Source organism: Peromyscus californicus, unplaced genomic scaffold, assembly GCF_007827085.1.
Source record: "Peromyscus californicus insignis strain IS unplaced genomic scaffold, ASM782708v3 Scaffold_4__1_contigs__length_199733344, whole genome shotgun sequence".
NCBI lineage: Eukaryota > Metazoa > Chordata > Mammalia > Rodentia > Cricetidae > Peromyscus > Peromyscus californicus.
In genome coordinates this window covers 134,170,792-134,190,543 of record NW_026294562.1, presented here as the reverse complement: position 1 = coordinate 134,190,543, position 19,752 = coordinate 134,170,792, and the positions used below count along the sequence as shown (strand labels likewise).

At 49.3% G+C, this 19,752-nt stretch overlaps 1 protein-coding gene across 3 annotated transcripts in view; it reads right to left on the bottom strand.

The window, feature by feature from the left end:
* Positions 1-19,752, bottom strand: part of Synm (synemin) — a 30,737-nt gene that overhangs the window by 7,547 nt on the left and 3,438 nt on the right. For all 3 annotated transcript variants that reach the window (XM_052763385.1, XM_052763387.1, XM_052763386.1), the window contains exon 2: positions 14,094-14,218. In XM_052763385.1, the coding sequence (XP_052619345.1) occupies positions 14,094-14,218 (125 nt within the window). The remainder of the gene's footprint in view (positions 1-14,093; positions 14,219-19,752) is intronic.

Below are 19,752 nucleotides of genomic sequence, written 5' to 3'. Positions count from 1 at the left end.
TGAAAGTTATTTTTAAAAAATAGTTTATTATAGAATGAAAGAGAGAAAAAAAAAACGGTTTTCATCAAATACGTTGGGTAACATCAGAAGGCCTTGCATTTTAAGACCTGTGCCTGGAGGTGTGGCTTGGGTAGGGGCTGTGCCAGGATGGTACCCTGCTCTGTGGTCATGCCCGATACCCAGCATAGCATCTGCTGCATGACATGCTCGGGTGATAGCGGCTGAAACAAGAAGGTGCATGGGCTGAACTCCAGAAATACCAGAGAGTTACGTCCTTCTAGGAAGCCTCCCCACCCCACCCCCCCAAAAAAGAAAGAAAACTTTTCCTGTCCTAGGCAAAGTGAGGCACACACCAAGTAGTGCTAGGGAGACTGATGAAGACGGGCAGGCCAGGGCTTAGCTTCTTTCGCCAGCAGAGAGGCCTAGGCCAGTACTTCACCCAAGTCACAGTGCCCCAGAACAATTGAGCCCCCCACCCCACCCCACCATGTACACACACAGGAGTCACGGAAGTGGGAGGTGGATGGAGAGTGGACTAGGGACAGAGCAGGGAGCAGGAACAGACACTTTGCTATGGGGTGCCTTTCTGTACGCTGGGAATATGTGTGGCTCTCATTGGATAATAAATAAAGCTGGTTTGGCCTATGGCAAGAAAGCTTACAGCCAGGCAGGAAATCCAAGCAGAGGTACAGAGAGAAGAAGGGCAGAGTCAGGAGAGACTCCAGCCAGCCGCCACCAAAGGAGCAACAAGACGCCAGCAGACCAGTAATGCCACAGCTACGTGGCAGCATACAGATTTATAGAAATGGGTTAATTTAAGATGAAAGAGCTTGCTAGCAAGAAGCTGAAGCCATAGATCATACAGTTTATAATTAATATAAGCCTCTGAGTGATTATTTTATAAGCGACTGTGGGACCTCGGATGGGAGAGATTCATCTGGACTGCTGGACAAGGAAGGACTGGAGACATTTCCATCTACAGACACTGTCTGTAAATAGGAAGCTGGATGGAAGTTGGCATTTCTTTCTTTCTCTTTTATAATGCTGAGGATCAAACCTAGGGTCACACATATGCTAGGCAAGTACTTTGCCACAGAACTGCAACTGCTGAACTACGTGGACATCTCAGAGATGAAGGTGAGCATGTAGAAAAGCAGCCCCATGGGCATCCCAGAGTGCCATGCTTCACCTCCTTTAACAGGATACAGTGGAAAACACCCGGCTAGGTTTCACTCCAAATTTCTAAGATAACAGTCTTCATTAAGTTGTCATTGGCACCTGCCACCTCAGAGAGGCACTGAGGGTTATCATCTGTGGAGTGCCAATCAGCTGGTCACTTCCAGAGACCTACAGGACTGCTAGAAGCTGCAGATGCAACAGTTGTGTGGTTGCTAGAGCAACGTGTGACATCACCAACCCCAGCTCCCAGAGATACAGCGCACATGGCAAAGGCTGATGAGAACCACAGCCACATGGAAACACTGATGATAGAACCCAGGGCCAGCAGGGAAATAGAGCAGGGAGCCCGGATCCCAGCTGGGCGTGGCATTTGAGGGAACTACACCAAGGTTCGCGTCTACTGAGTTAAACATGGCGATCCCCACAGTGGCAATGAGAACCCTCTGGCAACTAGGAGAAAAGAAGCACAGGGGATCTGCCCGAGGTCCACACTGGTGGGCTAACCACAGAAGCCGCCACTGAAGTACACATGCCAAGAACACCAAGGCCAGAGCTGAAGCCCTTCCACTCAGGATGAAGGCCAGGAAACAGGACACCAATCCATTAATCCCCCGCCCTCATGACCAAGCAGTTTAGCTTCCAGGAACACAAACAGCTTCCATCATCAAAAAAAAAAAAAAAAAAAAAAAAAAACCCTCTGAGTACTGTATAAGAGGAAAGTTTAGGGGCAAAGTCAGATTCCGTGGGTCTACATCCTGGGGTTACCGCAGCAGAGAGGCATTCCACAATTGAGGGCCACAGCAGGGTCTAGAGACAAGGCCAAGTTTAGACTGTACAAGCTTCACAGGCCACAGGGCCAGACATAGACCCAGGCTGCCAGACTCAAGCCAGAAGGAGCCTTTGGGAGTTCAGGTCAGGAGAAAATATTGCTGAGGGGCCCAGGGGACCAATGACCGGGAAAAACTATGCCTTCCTCCACCCCTCAAAGGATAATGGTTCTGTCTCTCCTCCAGGGGAAAACCAAAGCTTTATCCAGCTTTACTGAAGACAGGGCCAGCACAGACTACAACACTTTCACCTCCCATATCCACTTACTCACATAGCTCTGATGCCCTGAACACTAGACTGGGCCTTGCCCAGCTCCCTCTCTGAGGAAAACAGGCCAGAGTGAAGACAGCATCTTCAAGGGCCCACAGAACACCCAAAGACAGAACTCGAACCTATACCCTCACCTTCCAGTTGCTAGGCTTCCCTATGCCAGAACATTATGCCCTCTATCTATATAGACCCTCTGTACCACATTGATAACAGCAAATTCAACCTCTCGGTAATTTTGTCCCAATTATGAATCCCTCATCTGTGCCCTAGTTGCTGACTGAATCCTAGAAGGCAGAGGCACCTATCACCTTGTAAGCACCCAATACAGAGCTTGAGACGGACAGTTGGCCCCTGGGTTCTCAATTCTTCCCGCTTGAACCTCAGTGACTGCACTGGACCTTAACCTGTCCACACAGCTCCCGGGACTAATATGGCAGAGTCAGAGACTACACTAGCAGGGAGATTTCCTGTGACCCCTTCAAAGAGCAGCTGAAGAGACAGGCTTGTAGAACTTTAAGAAATGTGGAGAGTGCTCTCTGGGGCTCCCACCGAACCTGGTTATTTTAAGAGCAGGGCAGGAAAGCTGCCTCCAGGCCACTGAGACTGTGAGAATGCCAACCCCCTGAGTCACCGGCTATATTAGAGAGCACTTCATAGAGTTCCACAGGCTGGTTGCCTCTCCAATAGGAAAACAGGCAAAGAAGCAGGAGACCAGTCCCTGGCCTCATTAGGAGCCCTGCACAATCCACGATGTGAAAGTGAACTGTAATGTGGCCTCTGGCCCCGCTCCAGGCATTAATGGGCCACCCAGCTTCCCAACCAGCCCGTTACAGGGCTGCTTGTCTGGGATGGATGGTCTGAATGGAATCTCAGGGCATAGATGCTAGTGGGCACAAGGCTAATGAGCAATACATCTCCCACAATTGAGGATAAGATGAGGGAGAAGGACTCAAGGGGACACTTCCAGGAGTGACACCCATGAGGAGCCTGCTGTGGTCCTGTGGATCTGTGCCTGGTTCATATGGTGCTTCCAGGCAGGTGTGGAATGGGGGGGGGGCAAGAAGAAAGCAGAGTCACAGACCCTCAGAGCTGCCCCCTCCAGCCTGCTCACTGTGCATAGCTGAGCTCCACGGGTGTAGGAAGGATGACAATATGGGTCGCCTTAGACACTGACCAGAGCCGGTCAGTCACTGGCGGATGGAGGAGAAAGAGAGAGGAGAGAAAGCGGGGGACAAGCGGAATTCCATTCACAGGAGGAACACTGTTACACAAATATAGGAGTCTAGGGATGCGGGAAGGGGGTGAAGGTAACAAGGAACGGCCATTGCTAGACATCTGTGGTCATTCTTTCTATGATCAGTACTAAACTGTATTCCGAAAGCCAGCTTCTGACCCATACCAGAGACTGAAAAAAAAAAAAAAACCATTAATTAGCAGACAAGCAAAGGATGCTGATAAAACAGAACAGAACCACTGGCAACAGGCAACGGAGCACGTGCTGGATAGCCTGACTCAAATCCCGGATGGGACTTCTGAGCTCCCTAAGCCTCAGCAGGCCACTCTTGCCAGTTGTGACCTCCTTTCCCGGTTTCTGAAAGGGGACGCACTCTTACGTTTGTGATGACCAGTAAGTAGGTGGCAGAGAGTTCACAGAACAATGGCTGTCACCGAATCAGCGCTTGGTACATGTCATCGGCACCATCACCTCCTGCTTCCACGGCCTCGGGGAAAGGTGATTTTCAGTGACTGGGGTCGTCCAAGGGGAAAGGAGCGCTCTTCCCTTCACCTGGCTAGCCCCCGCATGTGTCGGTCCCTCCCTCACCTACTGTTGTTTGATATTCAGGTCGTCTCACCGTGTCGCTCAGGGTGGCTTTGAACTTGAGGTCCTCCTGCTTCGGTCTCTCAAGCACTGGGATGCAGGCGTGCACTACCACACCCAGCTCCTCTCAATTACTTATCCTTTATTTCATTTTATTTTGGTTTTTCGAGACCACGTTTCTCTGTGTGGCCCTGGCTGCCATGGAACTCGCTCTGTGTAGACTCACAGAGATCTACGCCTGCCTCTGCCTCCCGAGTGCTGGGATGAAAGGCCTGTACCACCATCACCCAGCTCAATTATTAATTCTTAAACTACAAAATCTTGTTCATTCCAAATAGTTTACCTAGTAGCCAAGTCTCAGCGTGAAACACAGATTTCTAAATCTTCCCCCCAAAACTAGGATATAGCTTTAAAAATAAAATCTACGTCATGGAAACCTTGTGAAAGCTCTAAGAAATATAGTCTTTAAATACATGTGAGAAGATACAGGTGGCCTGAAAAATAATGGACCAACAAGAAGTGCCATTACCATGAGGCTATACACACTAGGAGTAATCTGCATTGCTCCATTAGCAGGCTGGAGACCACACCCTACCGTCCTCTGTTAGAATACTGTTATCTCATCCGCTGTGATCAAACAGTGGAAGCAGGGGACTCTGTGCCCATTATTTACCTGCCTGGGGTTTTGTTTGTTCAGTGTGGGGCTCGGGGAGGCAGTACACACTTGCGTACAGGTCTGTGCCTGCACCAAAGCCAGACTCCGCACGATTCCCTTGAGTCAGGGTCTCTCACCGAGCCTCTAAACTGGTAGCCAGCAAGTTCCAGTGACCCTCCTGTCTCTGCCTCCCACAGCAATGGGGTTACAGCTCAGCTTCTGGGGAACTCATGGCCTGGAGGCTGGAGAGACGGCTTAGTGGTTAAGAGCACTGACTGCTCTTCTAGAGGACTGGGGTTCAATTCCCAGAACCCACATGGCGGCTCACAACTGTCTGTAACTTCAGTTCTAGGGGACCCAACACCCTCACACAGACATATATGCAGGCCAAACACCAATACACATAAAATAAAAATAAATAAACTACTTAAAGGGGGGAAAAAAGGACTCGCATCCTCCAGTTTGCACAGCAAGTGGTCTTACCCACTGAGTCACCTCCCTTGCCCAGACATGAGACTGTGTCTAACTTAACCTCCTCTAAACGGTTTCTTATACTTATTTACTAGACGTGGATACGCTCATACATGTGCCACATTATGTGTGTGATCACACAACCTGTTGGAGTGGATTCCCTCCTTTTACCATATGGGTTCCAGGGAATCAAACGCAGACGTGGCGGCAAAGCGCCTTTACCCACCGAGACACCCTCCCCAGCCCTCACTTTAAGACCTGGGCAGTCCATCTCCATAGTCTATAACTAGAGCTCGGGAGATGGGACCTCAGGACTTCCTGTGTTGCTTTCCTGTTTCCTTGGATTGTGTCCGCTGTGAGAGAAAGTTTGCCGTTGGAACGGTTTCTCTGGGGCTCAGTTTCCTACATTTCTATTTGCCCTGTTTCCGTGCAACTGCCTTGAGGCTGAAATTACACGGTGAGGCAGAGCAAGAGAAAAGAGTGGAGAGGTGACCAGGGACAGCAGCAACCTCTCTCCAGGTTCCACCTCCTGTTATGTACAACTTCTCGATCCTGCTGTCCACTGTGAGCCCAGGGATTAATCCACTGGGGGGTGTGGTCAGAGCCCTCAGGATCCAATCATTTCCAAAGCCCGTCCGCTGGCAGGCAACCAAACCTTCATCCAACACATGAGCCTTCTGGGGCATGCTTCACTTCTGCACCACCACCACCCAGGAGAGCTAGAGAGTCTCCACCAGTCTCTCACTCCATATGTGCCTTGGTTTCTTTTCTGCTGTGCAGACACCCTGGCCAAGGCAACTCATAGAAGAAAGTGTTATTGCGGGCTTGCTTACAGTTTCAGAGGGCGAGCTCATGACCATCATGGTGGGGAGCATGGCAGCAGTCAGGCAGGCCTGGTGCAAGGTAACTGTGAGCCACATTTGGAGACATCTATCACCAGGCAGAGAGAGAGCTAACTGGGAGTGGTGCGGGCTTTTGAAACCTCAAAGCCCACCCCCCAGTCACACACCTCCTCCAACAAGGCCACACCTACTAATCCTTCCCAAACAGTTCCACCAAATGGGGACCAAGTGTTCAAACATATGAGACTCTGGAGGCTGTTCTCATTCAAACCATCCCGTCCAGAACTTAGAAAGCAAAGTCTCATTTGACTCCTGACCAAGGCTACATGGACTGTCTTTCAGACCAGAAATCCAGGCTGAGCCTCTTCCCCATGACAGACTTCAAGCTTCTTTTCCCCACTGTCCTTTCTAGCAGTTCATGGATGGTGAGAGGTATGCTACTGTTTTGTGAAGAAGCTACTTATTTTACAATTGCCCTTTCCACTCATTCTCCATCCATATCTGCTGGACCAGACCCTGATGTGTGTAGAATGCTGTTCTCCAAGCAAAACAGTGGCCATCTTCATCAGATCAGCTGCGTCCACTTGCAAGAGTCCATCAGGTTCAGGCTAGTCAACTGATGACATTCCCTCACAGGAGTGGGGCTGGGAAGTCACTGGACCCTCCCCCACCTGAGATTCCAGCAGCTCATCCCAACCATTTGGATGCAGTTCTTTCTGCCATAACTGCATGTGGTCCTGGGGGAGTTCGGGGAGGGTCTAGGGTACAGAGGCTGGGGGATGTTAACTATAGGAAGGCTCTATTTGCCCTATGAAGCTGCCATCAGTCTGGGTTGAAGACTTTGTAGAGTAGATGCTCTTGAGGTCACCCTTGCTCTCCACGTGAGACCACTGGTTCCTAGAGTGGAACTGTACTTAGAGTTGTCATTGGGACCTAAGGAGGGGACAGACATTATTTATGTCTCTTCCATGGAACGAGTTCTTGAAACACTGTGGCATCAGTGAGATGGGTTAGCATGCTGCAGGTTTCGTCTATTGCCATCCTCGGATTGTAAGCCAGTCCTCCATAAACATCTGCTTCTGATGAGGGCTCTGTGCTGGCTGCTCCAGCCTGTGACCCTGGGGGCTGAACAGCATGCTGCTCTCAGTGTTTGCCCAGGAGCACCGGCCAGTTCCCACAGGCTCACTCTCCACACTGCCACTTGTTTCAGGACTTTATCACTGACACTCGGTGACCAGAAGAAATCCCCCATTCCACCCACAGACATCTGGAACCTCTGCGCCCAGACTGCCTATAGCCCATCTGCCTAAAGCTGCCTGTCCTGCTCATGGTTCCAGACTGGGACGGCCCCTGGCCTGCTCCAGAGAGCCCTACGTCAGGCTCCAGACATCTGAGGTCCAGCATCCAGCTTCCTTTCCAGAGCTCTGCTGACTCACCTCCACTTTTCCTTCCTCCACACATTCTGGAAAGCATGGTTGCCCAATTGGAGTGCCTTCCCGGTCCCTTTCTGCTGGTCTGCTTCTTAGCCCCACAGACATACCTGCAGGACTCAGCTCAATGCCCATACCCTTTGAAAGCCTCTCCCTCCTTCTCTAAACCACAAACCATTGCTAGCATTTCCTCCAAATATTGCATTTTATCATTTGACTCACTGTGTCCCTCACCTCCGACTTCTATGTCCCATCCCCCAAAATGTCTGTTCAAGTGTCCCTACGCTTCCAGACCCTGACCAGTTTCATTTCCCTCTAAATCCTTTACACACACACACACACACACACACACACACACACACACACACACACACCCCACAACCATGAGCTCCGGAAACCTTGCACTTGAGTGTCTTCTAGGACATCTTCTTTCTTACCATGAAAAAGGTTACCTGGGTTCATTCCAACTTAACTACAGCTTGTATTCCTTAACATGGAGGCTACTCTAAGCACGGCACCCTGCATGCCCAGTGTTTTGGGGCAGCCTGAGGGCACAGGACCTCCCTCATATGACACAGTCCCACAGGTGAGGCTCACACATGACCTGCACGCAGCCCTCCAGATCAGGCCCTCAAATGACCATCATTGCCTCAAATGCCACCCCATCTCCTCATGCCAGGCATTCATTCTGCCTAGAACACCCTTCCCATCCCATAGAGTGGTTTTCTGACTTCCCTTCCCTAGAACCAAGGGAACTACACCCTCCAGAAATCCCTCCCCACAGGCCCTAGGTTCCTTCTGCTGGAACCTTTGCAACCATGCTGCGGGCCACAGGAATATATCATAAGAACTCAGCTGGTTATGGCAAAGTCACTACCTGGAGGAATCAGGGACTTCCTCCATAGGAAGCCAAATCCCAAGGAGTTTTTGGTGTTACTTGGCTTGTTATATATCAGTTGTCTTCTGTTATGAAAATCATGTGTGCCTTCTTCATAGTTTTCCCAATTGACTTTTCCCTAAGAAGGGCTAACAGTGTGGACTGATCACTCTCTGGACATACACATTCCAGGCATTTGGAGAACAGCCTCAGGAAAGGCTTTCTCTGGAATCACATATCTCCCCTAGCCACTTTCAAGGACTAAAGGAGACACCACCCAGGTGGGCGCCCAATTTCCGAGGACTAACAGTGATAATAACCCACAGGCAAGTCTCCTGACTTAAGGTAAATTCCACAAGGAGACACTGCCTAGGTGAGGTGGACATTAAGTAAATAGCTTTACACAATTTAGCTCGGACCCTCCCTTTATATACCAGGACTTCCAGGGCACGGGACAGAGAAGAGAAAAGAGAATGGAAGAACTAGATGGGTAAGAACTTGAGAGGAACAAACAGATAGGGAAGAACTAGATTGAAGGGCTAAAATAGAGGACTAGAGGAATGAGATGGAAGATGAGAAAGAGCCAGATGGGGAAGAAAAAGATGAGGAAGAGCCAGATGAGAGAGAAGGAGACAGGAGAGGAGCTGATAGGGGAAAGAACTAGATAGATGAGAACCCAGAAGGGACAGAACTAGATGAAGGAATTAAGATAGAACCTAGAGGGGACAGTAGATAAATATAGAGAAATCAGGCAAGAAAGGAGCTAGACATGAGAGCAGAATAGAAGCTGTGTAGAGAGAGAACTATCACAGAATAATAAAGTGCATGAACTAAGGAGTTTTGTGTACATAGATTCATTTCTTTTTATCAAAGATTAATTATCACCTGCTTGTAGATTCTTCCCAGACCCTGGGAGGGGACTATCGAGGGGCTGGACGCCCCAAGTCCCCGTTACAACCACATACTGCCCACAGCATCCCGGTACCCAGCTCCATGGAGGGAAAGTTCTGAAGTTAACTCTCAGGCTCTGAATCTGTCAACAGTACGAGCTGGGGTCTTCATAGCTTCACAGCCCATCCAAACTGGGTCTCCACCAGGTGGGTCCACGGGACTCTGTGACCTCACACAGATCCACTCTGGCCCCACAGAGATGGCCACATTTGCTGCAAAACCATCCCACTTTGCCTCCAGCATACAGTATTCTACCCTTGGTCTCTCCTCCAGGCTGCTGCTGAGACAGGTTTAAGCCTGACAGTGATAGTTGGCTGCTTCCAAGCAGCAGTGTGCGCGTGCACACGCACGCACGCACGCACGCACACGTGCAAGCACAAGATTGTCTTGGATCTTGTTAGAAGGCCACTTGGATCTAGCAGCTTGGAGTTGGGCTTGAGATTCCACAGTTCCAATGTTCCACGCTATAGCAGCTGCTGGGTGCATACCCCAAAGGGTCCTGGGCCAGAGGCTCTCCACGCTGGTGGCACCTGACAATCACCCAGAGGGAGGCTAAAACCTCTACAACTGGTCCCACCCTGCACCAATCCAATTGGAACTGTAAGGGCAAAAGTTGACCTGTCAGCCCCACTTGCCCAAGGCCAAGTAATTCGCTGGAATGCTGGGGGCTGTTGTTCATGTACGATAACCAGTCACGTGTCTTCACTTCAGGAAACAAGGTTGGTTGGTTGCCCTAGCAGCACATGATGTGCTTGGTCAGACTAAGGCAGGAGGTACGGAGGCAGGGAGTACATCAGGATGTATGCTTGCCCCCGCCCCCACATTGCATGACAGCAGGAATTACTGTAGGTTTGTGGGTTCTGCCTTTATGAGCGCCTGGCTAACCTAATTCAGCACCATTTTCTGGGAATCCTGGGTATGGACCTGGCCAGTGTCCATCTTCCTGGACAGTATTTAATAAAGCTTGCTGCAGTCGGATGATCCTAGACTTGGTTTGTCTGCTTGCCATTTTCAGGTTCAACAGAATCTCTGGGGTTAGGGCCCAGGGGGGCAATACCTTTCCAGGAGCTCTGGAGGATTTTCTGTTCTGCATCTAAGCATCCTTCCTCTCATAACTCTCGGCTGCTGGGAAAATCTGGTGACTGCTGTGGTCAGCCCTGGAGGCAGAAGTGAGCACAGCCGGCATCTGCCTGCCTGCAAGCCTTGTCTCTGCTCTGCTGTCCACAGCCCAAGCACCGGCTGACAGCCCCTGCCAACAGTCACCTGCACCGCAGGAGGCCAAGGCCAGGCTGGCTGGCTTCTGGGGCCTGGGGTCTCATTCTCACACAAAGCTGCCATGCAGGCCTGGCTACTGATAGGCCAAGGAGACTTGATAAAAATGTCCAGCCTTGGACTCTTCTAAGTTTGCCTGGTTTTCCATCCTAGCTTACGTTTACTTTAAAAAGAAAAAAAAGATATATAGTCATTTATTCATGAGCCAGCATTGGAGAGCTGTAAACATGCAATCCTATTTTATAATTATTTACATTTCTCCTTCACTGTGAAGGCTCCAGGAAGGGCAGACTATCTGGGTTAGAAAGCAATCAAGGCCCTGGAAAGCTAACCTTGGTCAGCAGATAAAACTGCAGCAAAATGTGCCCAAAGCTTTAGAGAGGCGTAGCCTCTCGGCTTTCCTGTGACCTGCTCAGTCAGAGGAACCACAGGACACTGACAGTCAGGGAGCCTGGGGCAAATCACACGGGGCCCAGATGAGGGCAATTCTTGCCTCAGCTGCTGTCACCCCTCTGCCCCGTGGGGCCCAGTGTTCCACGCCACTGCTTTCAGAAAACACAGGAGTCCACGTTCAAAATTGGCAGGTCAGTTTGTAAAGCTCACAGGGCACAACAAAAGGGCCTAGGTCACCAGATGGCAAGGGCACTAACACACAGGAATTACCACACCTGTGCTCACACACAGCTCACCGAGGAAGAACTGAATGGAGGGTGATGCGAACTTGCTTCAATGCACTCCTTGCTGATAAAGAAAAAACAAAACAAAACAAAACTCTAGGCTTTTGACTTACATAAAGAATTGAGTTGTATTACCAGTTTGTGTGTTTTCAACGTCTATGGGTGTCTACCAGACTACCCCTAAGTGCAGGAGGTGGAAACTAGAGGCACACTAACCACCAAAGCCAGTCTGGGCAGGGCAAGGCAGCCTAGGCTTCTGATTTCCCCTGGGCAAATGTGAGCAGCAGGAAGGGGTCCAGTGAAATACCCATCACTCACTCCGGCTAAAGGCTTTTAAGCGCCTAAGAGATGGCCACATGTACCCATGATGAGGTTAGAAGAAGCGTGGCAGCGACAGGCAGAAGCAATCAACTGTGTCCCTGCAGATGGTCAGACGGCTGACCGGAGCAGAAACGGCTCATAATCAATGCACTTGGAACGGTGAGGCCCGGAGCCTTGTGAACACTGCAGCTAAAGACAGGCTCCGCATGCTTGGGCGGGCCGCCTGCATGTGCACACTTGCTTCTTGGCAACCAAGAACCAGAGGCATGGCAAGTGAGGAAGAAAGGGCTCAAGACCCCAGAGCAGCAACACATAAAACCGAAGCGTCCTTATATGAACTGATATGAAAAGGAACGGGAAAGTTTGACCATCTCTGCAGGGAAGGGTCCCCGCTCCAACATCAGGTGATCGCTAAGCTGGACACAGGAGTCAGACTTGGGGGCTGCCCGCGTGGCGTGTGCCATACATAGTACAGTGCCCAGTTTGGGCTTCCTCCCCCAAGGGCCAGCCCCTGTCCACATACCTCCTAAGAGGCTGGCCCCACCCAACTCTGGAGCACTTCGTTCCCCTGGCTAGGGGAGCTCACAAAACCAGAGATCTGGCTCAGGAGCATGAGGCTGGGAGGTCATACGCCTAGAGCCATGACAGGATGGAAAGGGCCCACAGGGACAGATCTCATCCAGCCATCTGGACCAACTCTGCCTAGAACTCAGGGCACCTTCTGCTGTATGAGTAACACATTCCTTCTTCGACTCAAAGTGGTCTGAGAAGGGTGTCTATCGCTCACACTTGAAAAACAGCTCTCATTAATGTAATGCTCTTTCTCCCCAGTAAAGCCTGCCTGTTTACAGTACCCCTTACCAGCGAAGCTCAGAGCTCCTGGGCAGCATGTGTGAATACCCAACCAGCTTATTTTCGCAATTGTTAATTTCATGAGGTTTCTAAGAACGCCCGGGGAGGATCTAGGGGAGGAATGATAGGAAGGTGACCTGCCTCTCTCTCTCTCTCTCTCTGAGCCCTGGGACCAGGTACCCTTTGCATAGTGGGAAGTAAGACATAATCCCAGGACAGACCCTCAATTCAGCTGAGGCTCCTCCAAGAGCAGACATACCTTCAAGGAAGACTTCACCTCTTAGCAACCTTCTAGGGCCCAAGATTCCCAATTGACTACTTCTTCTCCATTAATGGAAATTAGGGCCAAGCAAAAACTAGTTTTCCATTCAGGAAAGGCATCATGGCCAGCCCAAGGCTCTGGGGTGAACTAAAAGCATACACCAGGCAGGTTGTATTGTTTTTCAATGGGCATACAGCAACTCAACTTGCTTTGATATTCTCATAGCACAAATCAGATGTGGCAGAGATTTTGCAGGGAGTAATGAGCTGGGCCTGGCTCTTACCTGCTCTGTCCCCAGCCAGAGTCCCCCTCTTATCCACTCCAGGTTTGACTCTGTCCTCTGCTAGGGGTGACACCCACTGTTACAATATTTCACTGACAACTGTGCCCTCTTCACTGGCCAGGGCAGTGTCCAAAGCGTCATCATACATGTAATTGATTTGTGATCGCAACTCTGTGGATGAAGTGGGTATCATGCCCCTTTTACACGGTTTAGTGGGAAAGGCACAGGTTTGCAACCAGACCTGGCTGGTTCTGTCTCTACCACCGACAGCCCCGAGTGCAACCACCTCTCTCAAGAGCGATGCATGGCATCCACTTAGAGACTGGGAGCAGAGGTCACTCAGCCCTGTGCCTGACCAGCAGCAGTACAGATCCATGACGACGGGGCTACCGTCACCATCGTTACTAATGAGAACCCTGGTCTCCACAGACCTTCCACCTTAGGTTGCTGAGGTCTGGCTCCCTCTCTGGCAGTCCTCATTGTCTATGAAAGCTGCCAGAAGGAAGGGCACCACCTCAGCCAACCATCAGTGTCCACGCAGAGGCAGGGAGGGATCCAATCAGCAGAAAGAGCCAATGGGCTAAGGACTAACTGGCTTTTATGCCCTACTCTGCATACACACCCTCTAAACACACCATGACCTCTATGCTGGGTTGGTTGTCTTACAGTTGACATCTTGGTAAAGAAAAACTGTTCTGGGGTTCCATGCTGCTCTCAGAACACAGATGCTGGTTTTCAAGACCAAACCCAAGACTCCAGAAAGTGAGTTCCTTGAAGCAACGGTGCCGATGAGTCAAGACCCTTAGCATCCAAACCTCGAACCTGCACCCTCTACCTCTAACTTCTCTGGAAGCCTAGCACCTAACTCCCAAGATCAAAGGAGATATGGGCCACGTTCTTAAACTACATCCAGGATACAGAAACACAGGGGACCTCAAGCAAGCCCATCTTTTCCCTTCTCCTCTCTTCTCTTCGGCTCTATAGTCCTCACTCAGCCATGCCCAAGGGCTGTTCTCTCCTGGTCACAAAGTCACAGGGATTCCACAAAGGCCACAGGGACCTTCCATCACTGACTTCATCGAGACAGACTCAGCATAGTCTCACCTGTAGGTGGCCACCTCCAAGCTGAGGCCAGTCTTCACCTGCACAAGCTCCTGGTACTCCCGCAGCCGGTCAGCCATGGCCAAGGTGAGGGCTTCCTTTTCGTCCTCCAGGCTGTCAATCACTCTCTGAAGAGAACAAAGAACTTTTAGATCTATACCCCAGAGGTTCGTAGAGCCAACTAAAGAAACCAACAGTGCAGGGCATAAAAGGAGCTGTAACCTGCATATGAATAGTTTCATATAACGAATCTCTTGAAGAGGGAAGGTTCTCTCTTTATTGCATATGGAGGATGTTGATAGGATAGGTGCTTTTATGTTTGGACTTCCCGACAAAATGAAGGCTTAGTTTAGTAAAATCACTTCTGCTTCAGATATCAGGCCACATAGGAGACCCAAATATATCCAACCAAGCAAGTAAGGCACTACTTAAAAATTAGCCACAACTAGAAATCTTTTTATAATACTTAAAACAGAAATCACTCTCACGTGAACTAAAATGTCTCCTAAAGTCATCCCTGTCCCAATAAAGGCAGATAAGTTGATAGAAATATCTTTATTTTTACCTAGAAATGATACTTTAAAATAATCTGAGGAGAAATACACTCTGGGCATAAATGAACAAACTCAGACCCACACATAAGTCTTCCTTTTGGAATGGAGTTGATAAGTTGACAGACTCCCAAATGGCTGATTTTCTTCAGTAGATCTGCCTTTTCACAAGCTGGGAGCCACTGACACCCCTGTAATCAGGCCCCTGCCAGAGACCAGCACAGACCAGTCACACAGTACACACCGGGTAAACTGAATTTAAGATTAAACGATCGAGATGACATCACCCTCTTCAAAAAGTCCATTTCAAGCCAGTACTATCTTCTAATCAATGCACACTTTACAATTTTGTGTTTTCTTCTTCACTGTTGATCAGTCACTCTGGGAAATAATTAACCAGACAAATATTTAAACACTAAGGTAAGTATTCTTGTAACTTCTGTAATGGGAAGTAGCGCTATGTGTGAATGCAATTAACCAAACTTGGGCACATATATCAACACAACCTTTGTAGAATTCAAAACTATACGAATGTTGGGAAAGGGAAATATGTTTTCAATATTGCTAGAGATCCCCACCCAAAGGTCAGCAGAGGGTACGTACTGTCTACAAACACGAGGACTAAACTTGACAGAGTTCTCACCCTGGAGTCCTTGCTTGTATTATTTTATTTTATTTGGGGCAGGGTCTTTCTATGTCACCCTGGCTGTCCTAGAGCTCACTCTGTAGATCAGCCTGACCTCAAATTCACAGAGATCCCCCTGCTTCTGACTCCCACGTGCTGGGATTAAAGGTGTATACCATGTCCAGCTGCATTATTCTCAAAAGATGACTGTCACGTAGAGAAATCTGCTTTTGTAGCATTTCCATTTATAAGCTGACGACTGTTAAGTTTTTTGTATACAACTGGTACCAAAAATCTTTAATTTTCTTAAGGATTTATTTTATTTTAAAGTGTGTGTGTGTGTGTGTGTGTGTGTGTGTGTGTGTGTGTGTGTGTGTTCCTGTGTGTTCCTGCGTGTGCATGTTGTACGTTTTTAAGAGAGGGTCTCACTGTAACCCAGGGCAGCCTGTAACTCACAATTCTCTACCTCTAGAGTATTGGCATTACAGATGTGTGCCACCATGCCTGGCTTGATAGCTTTTCTAATATAAGAACTTTGACCTAAGTACTAGAACTTGAGGATTTATCAACTATCCTTTGCAAAGAAGTTTAAGTGCTGCTAAACCACTTAGGGAAAAAAAATCAGATGAACTCAGTTCTCCACTCACAGCTCAAAACTACAGTCATGCCACAGCCCTGTCCACGAATATGCTGTCCCCTCCCTCAGAATAAAGGCTGGTTCTCTGTCCCCACCCCACAAACTATGAACAGCAAAGTAAAGCGGCTCTGAAGTTGAAATAGATTTAGTTCCAAGCAAATTTCCATGTGAGTCAACTCTTCCCAAATGGTGAAAGGAAAAGCCGCTGACTTTTGGAGGCAGGAATGAAATCACAACCAATCCTGCCAGTGGGAGGAAGTCTCAGACTCCAGCTCTTCTCTGCTCTGCCAAAACTTTTCCTGCCTGTGGGCCGGGCCAGGAGTGCTGGAGCCTCCCACACAGGGTGATACTTCCAGCCCGCACAGAAGCATTTTTATCCGAGGCTCCGAACACCCAGGGGAGAGCGCAGTCTTTTAGCCGCTCTGCAGAGAACTTTCCAACAACAGCATCCGCAAGGCTGAGCTCTAGTTCCACGTCAGGGACGGGGCCCTGCTGCTCTCTTTTCATCATGCTTGAGCCTGCCCTGGCTGAACACAGCAGACAGGATGGCCAGAGCTTGCTCATGTCCTTGTTGCCTGGGATCTTAAATGTTGGCGCCTAAGGGGACTTGAATACTAGGATAGTTCATTCACACTCAAAACTAAATAAATTAATAAGAAGCATGAATTGAGCCAGGTGTGGAGGCACATGCCTTTAATCTCAGCACTTGGAAGGCAGAAGCGGGAGGATCTTTGTGAGTTCAAGGCCAGATTGGTCTACACAGTGAGTTCTAGGATGGCCAGAACTACATAAGGGGATCTTGTCTCAAGAGGAGGAGGAGGAGGAAGAAGAGGAGCAGCGGCAGCATGACTCAGGTGCTATTATGCGTTTATAGCTGTACCAGGCAGCACCCTCAACTCCAGGCCTATCTCACAGTGCCAGGCGGGCATGGCAGAGGCATCTCAAACTGCAGCCTGTGTGTGCACTGAACTCAGACCTCTGACCTTTGCCTGCCCTTCTGCATAGATCTCCTTCAGCAAGGAACGCCCTTCTTCTGGTTCCTCTTCCACAGACCTGGGGTCAACCTTGGTTTCCCACCTCTCTCTTACTATATCCAAACCTGTCAGCAAGCCTTGACAGCTTGACCTTGAAAGTAGGACCCTTCCTCAGGGCAGCGCTGCTGCTCCCGGTCCAAGCACCCTGCTGTCTCGGGTGCTGCAAGCTTGTCTTCACGAGGTGCCCTGTCCCCACACTGACCCAGCACAGACTGCACTCAATGCAGCAAAGGATGACCCGTTAAGACACTCACTCTGCTCAGGACTCCCTGGGGCCTTTCAGTGGCACTCAGATTTAAAAAGAGGCATCTGAGCAGCTGCTCCATATCTGCTTCACTCACGGTCCCAGCCACGCCGGTTTCCTGACTTCTCCGTGAGTGGCATGCCTTGGTGCCACCTCAAGACATTTGCCATCAGGGCATGTCCTCTTCTGTTATTTTTCACTGCTTTATCCCCTGGCCTCACAACTAATGAGCCTGGCACCCTGAGTGCTCGACAACTATTCACTGAAGAAAGTAATTAAATTCATTTAACCAATAGCAACCTGTACGCTGCTTTTCATTTTCACGGATGAGGAAACCGGACCGCATAAGGGTTAATGAGCTTACTCTTGAGGAAATCTTATAATCTGAGATAGGGTGAGAGTCAGAATTCAGCCCGAAACAGGAAGGCTACAAGAAGGCTGAACCTTAACTGCATGGCTAATCCTGCCTGCATTCTTATGAAAAGAAATGTCTCATTCATATTTTGGAGTCATCTGCAAACAACTGGAACTGGCCGTTAGGAGCTCCCATCATAGGGAGAGCATCAGCGTGTCTGGGGTAGGGCTGGAGTAAGTGACAATGTTGTCAAGGCCCTTCTGAGGCCCCTTATAGGTCTTCCAACATTGCGTGCCTCCAGGATACAGGAAAAAAGCAAGTGAAAGAAATAATGCTAAAATCATACAGCAGGGCGAGGGTCTGATAACATCCTAAGGTTCTAAGACAGCAGGCCACCTCTGGGCTGGCTCTGAGAAAGAGCCATTATGTCACTGACGCAGAGTTAAAGGGTTAGCTCGGATAAAACAGAAGAGAGAAATGTGGTTCAGTGGTGAGCTGCTCACGTCAGTCTAGATGGAACTCTGGGCCGCTTACTGAGTAGTGGCTCACCATCAATTTCACCGTCTGTAAAACAGGGCTCAGGTTAGTCTCCACCTCCTGAGATTGCTGTGTGGACTAAGAGGGAAGACACCGACCAGATCTGACACTCCCGGAAGCTAACTGTTGGTAAGGCAACGTGTTTCTCAGGAAGTCAGCTACGCCTGTCTTAATCTTTTCAGTCTCTCCAGAGTGAGCTTCTAAAGGATTGTAAAAACGTAGAAGCTTGGGGTTGAAACAAGATTTCCTCTTTAACATAATTCTGAACACTTTATGATTTGTGATAAATCATTCAGAATGGGATCTAAAACGCAGTTTCTTTTAAGCTAACTGAGAAAGTGGTCATAATATAGTTAAGATTGCAGCTGGTAACATTTAGTAAAAACAAAACCTAAACAAATTGAGACTGAAGAAAAAAAAATCAAGGTCCTCATTGACACTGTCCTGGCTTTCACTTCCAGGGGGGAAAATGCCAAATCGGAAACAGAGAGATCCCAGGGTAGGGAGCTGAGGGTGGGGTCCTATTTAAGTCAGGAGTGACGTCAGTGTGACTTCACTAGGGTTGGAGTCCTTGTGGAAGGGCTGGACAGTGATTCTATTTGTGTTTCCAAGTCCCGGTCTTTCCTCCATTCGGGGAACTCTGCTTCTATCTGCCTCAGATTTGAAGTTCCACTGAAGATCTTATTAGGGAGAAAAGATTTTGCTGCTAAAAAACACGCTGAAACCAGAGTCAAGGTTCCAAAGTATGCCAAGTAGGGTAGGAGAGGGAGGAGCCCAGAAGTCTACAATCCCAAAGAGGGGATTCCCATCAGATTGCTTCCTTATCACTTTCCATCATCTCCAGCTCAGTCTCCAGCTCTCTGGCTATCAAAACACTAGCCCAGCCCTAGGGACCCAGAGGAAACCAAGAGACTCGAGGTTACCTCACACCTGTCACATCACCCCAGTCATCCATCCCACACATCTCACTGTGATTTGTCAGGACATACAACATCACAGCCATCTCCAACCCTCGGCTCCCGGCTGCAAACTCGTCTTTTAAAATCTTCCTGAAGTTGCGCTCATGTTATTTCAAACCAAATTCCTGAGAGCTACTAATAGTACGATTGAGGAGTACATCCAATTCTGGCTGGGGCGGGGCGGGGCGGGAGCCAAGCACTAGGGCTGAACTGAGTGTACAGACAATAAATCAGCCACAGGTATACCCAGGCGGTGTCAGAGGGTTAGCGCTCAGCTGCGTCGAAATGGGGACCGTTTATATTAGTCTGGAGTTGTAATAACATCTCACCACGGGGACTGGCTTTCTCCTAGTTTTTACACAACCCAGAGATCTGCCGTCAGCTCATACTGTGAGCAAAACAGCTCTGACCTTTTTTCTGTATGACAATGACTTAGTCCTCTCAAGGGAACAAACAAAACCCAGAAAAATATGACAGCCTGCCCGCCCAGAGAGCTATGGACAGCTGCCTCCAGCTGGGAAATAATTCTGGTAAAATTAAAGAGGCACTTGGAGTCCCAGAAGCGTGGGCGGCCTCCAGGTAAGGACTTGGCACTGCCTGGGAACCTCCCAGTACGCTACCTAGCCGAGTCTGAAATCTGGGCTGAGTTTTGGATTTCAGGCTACTCGATCCAGCAAGCCCAGGAAACAAGAAAGAAAAGAAAAAGACAGAGCTAGCAAA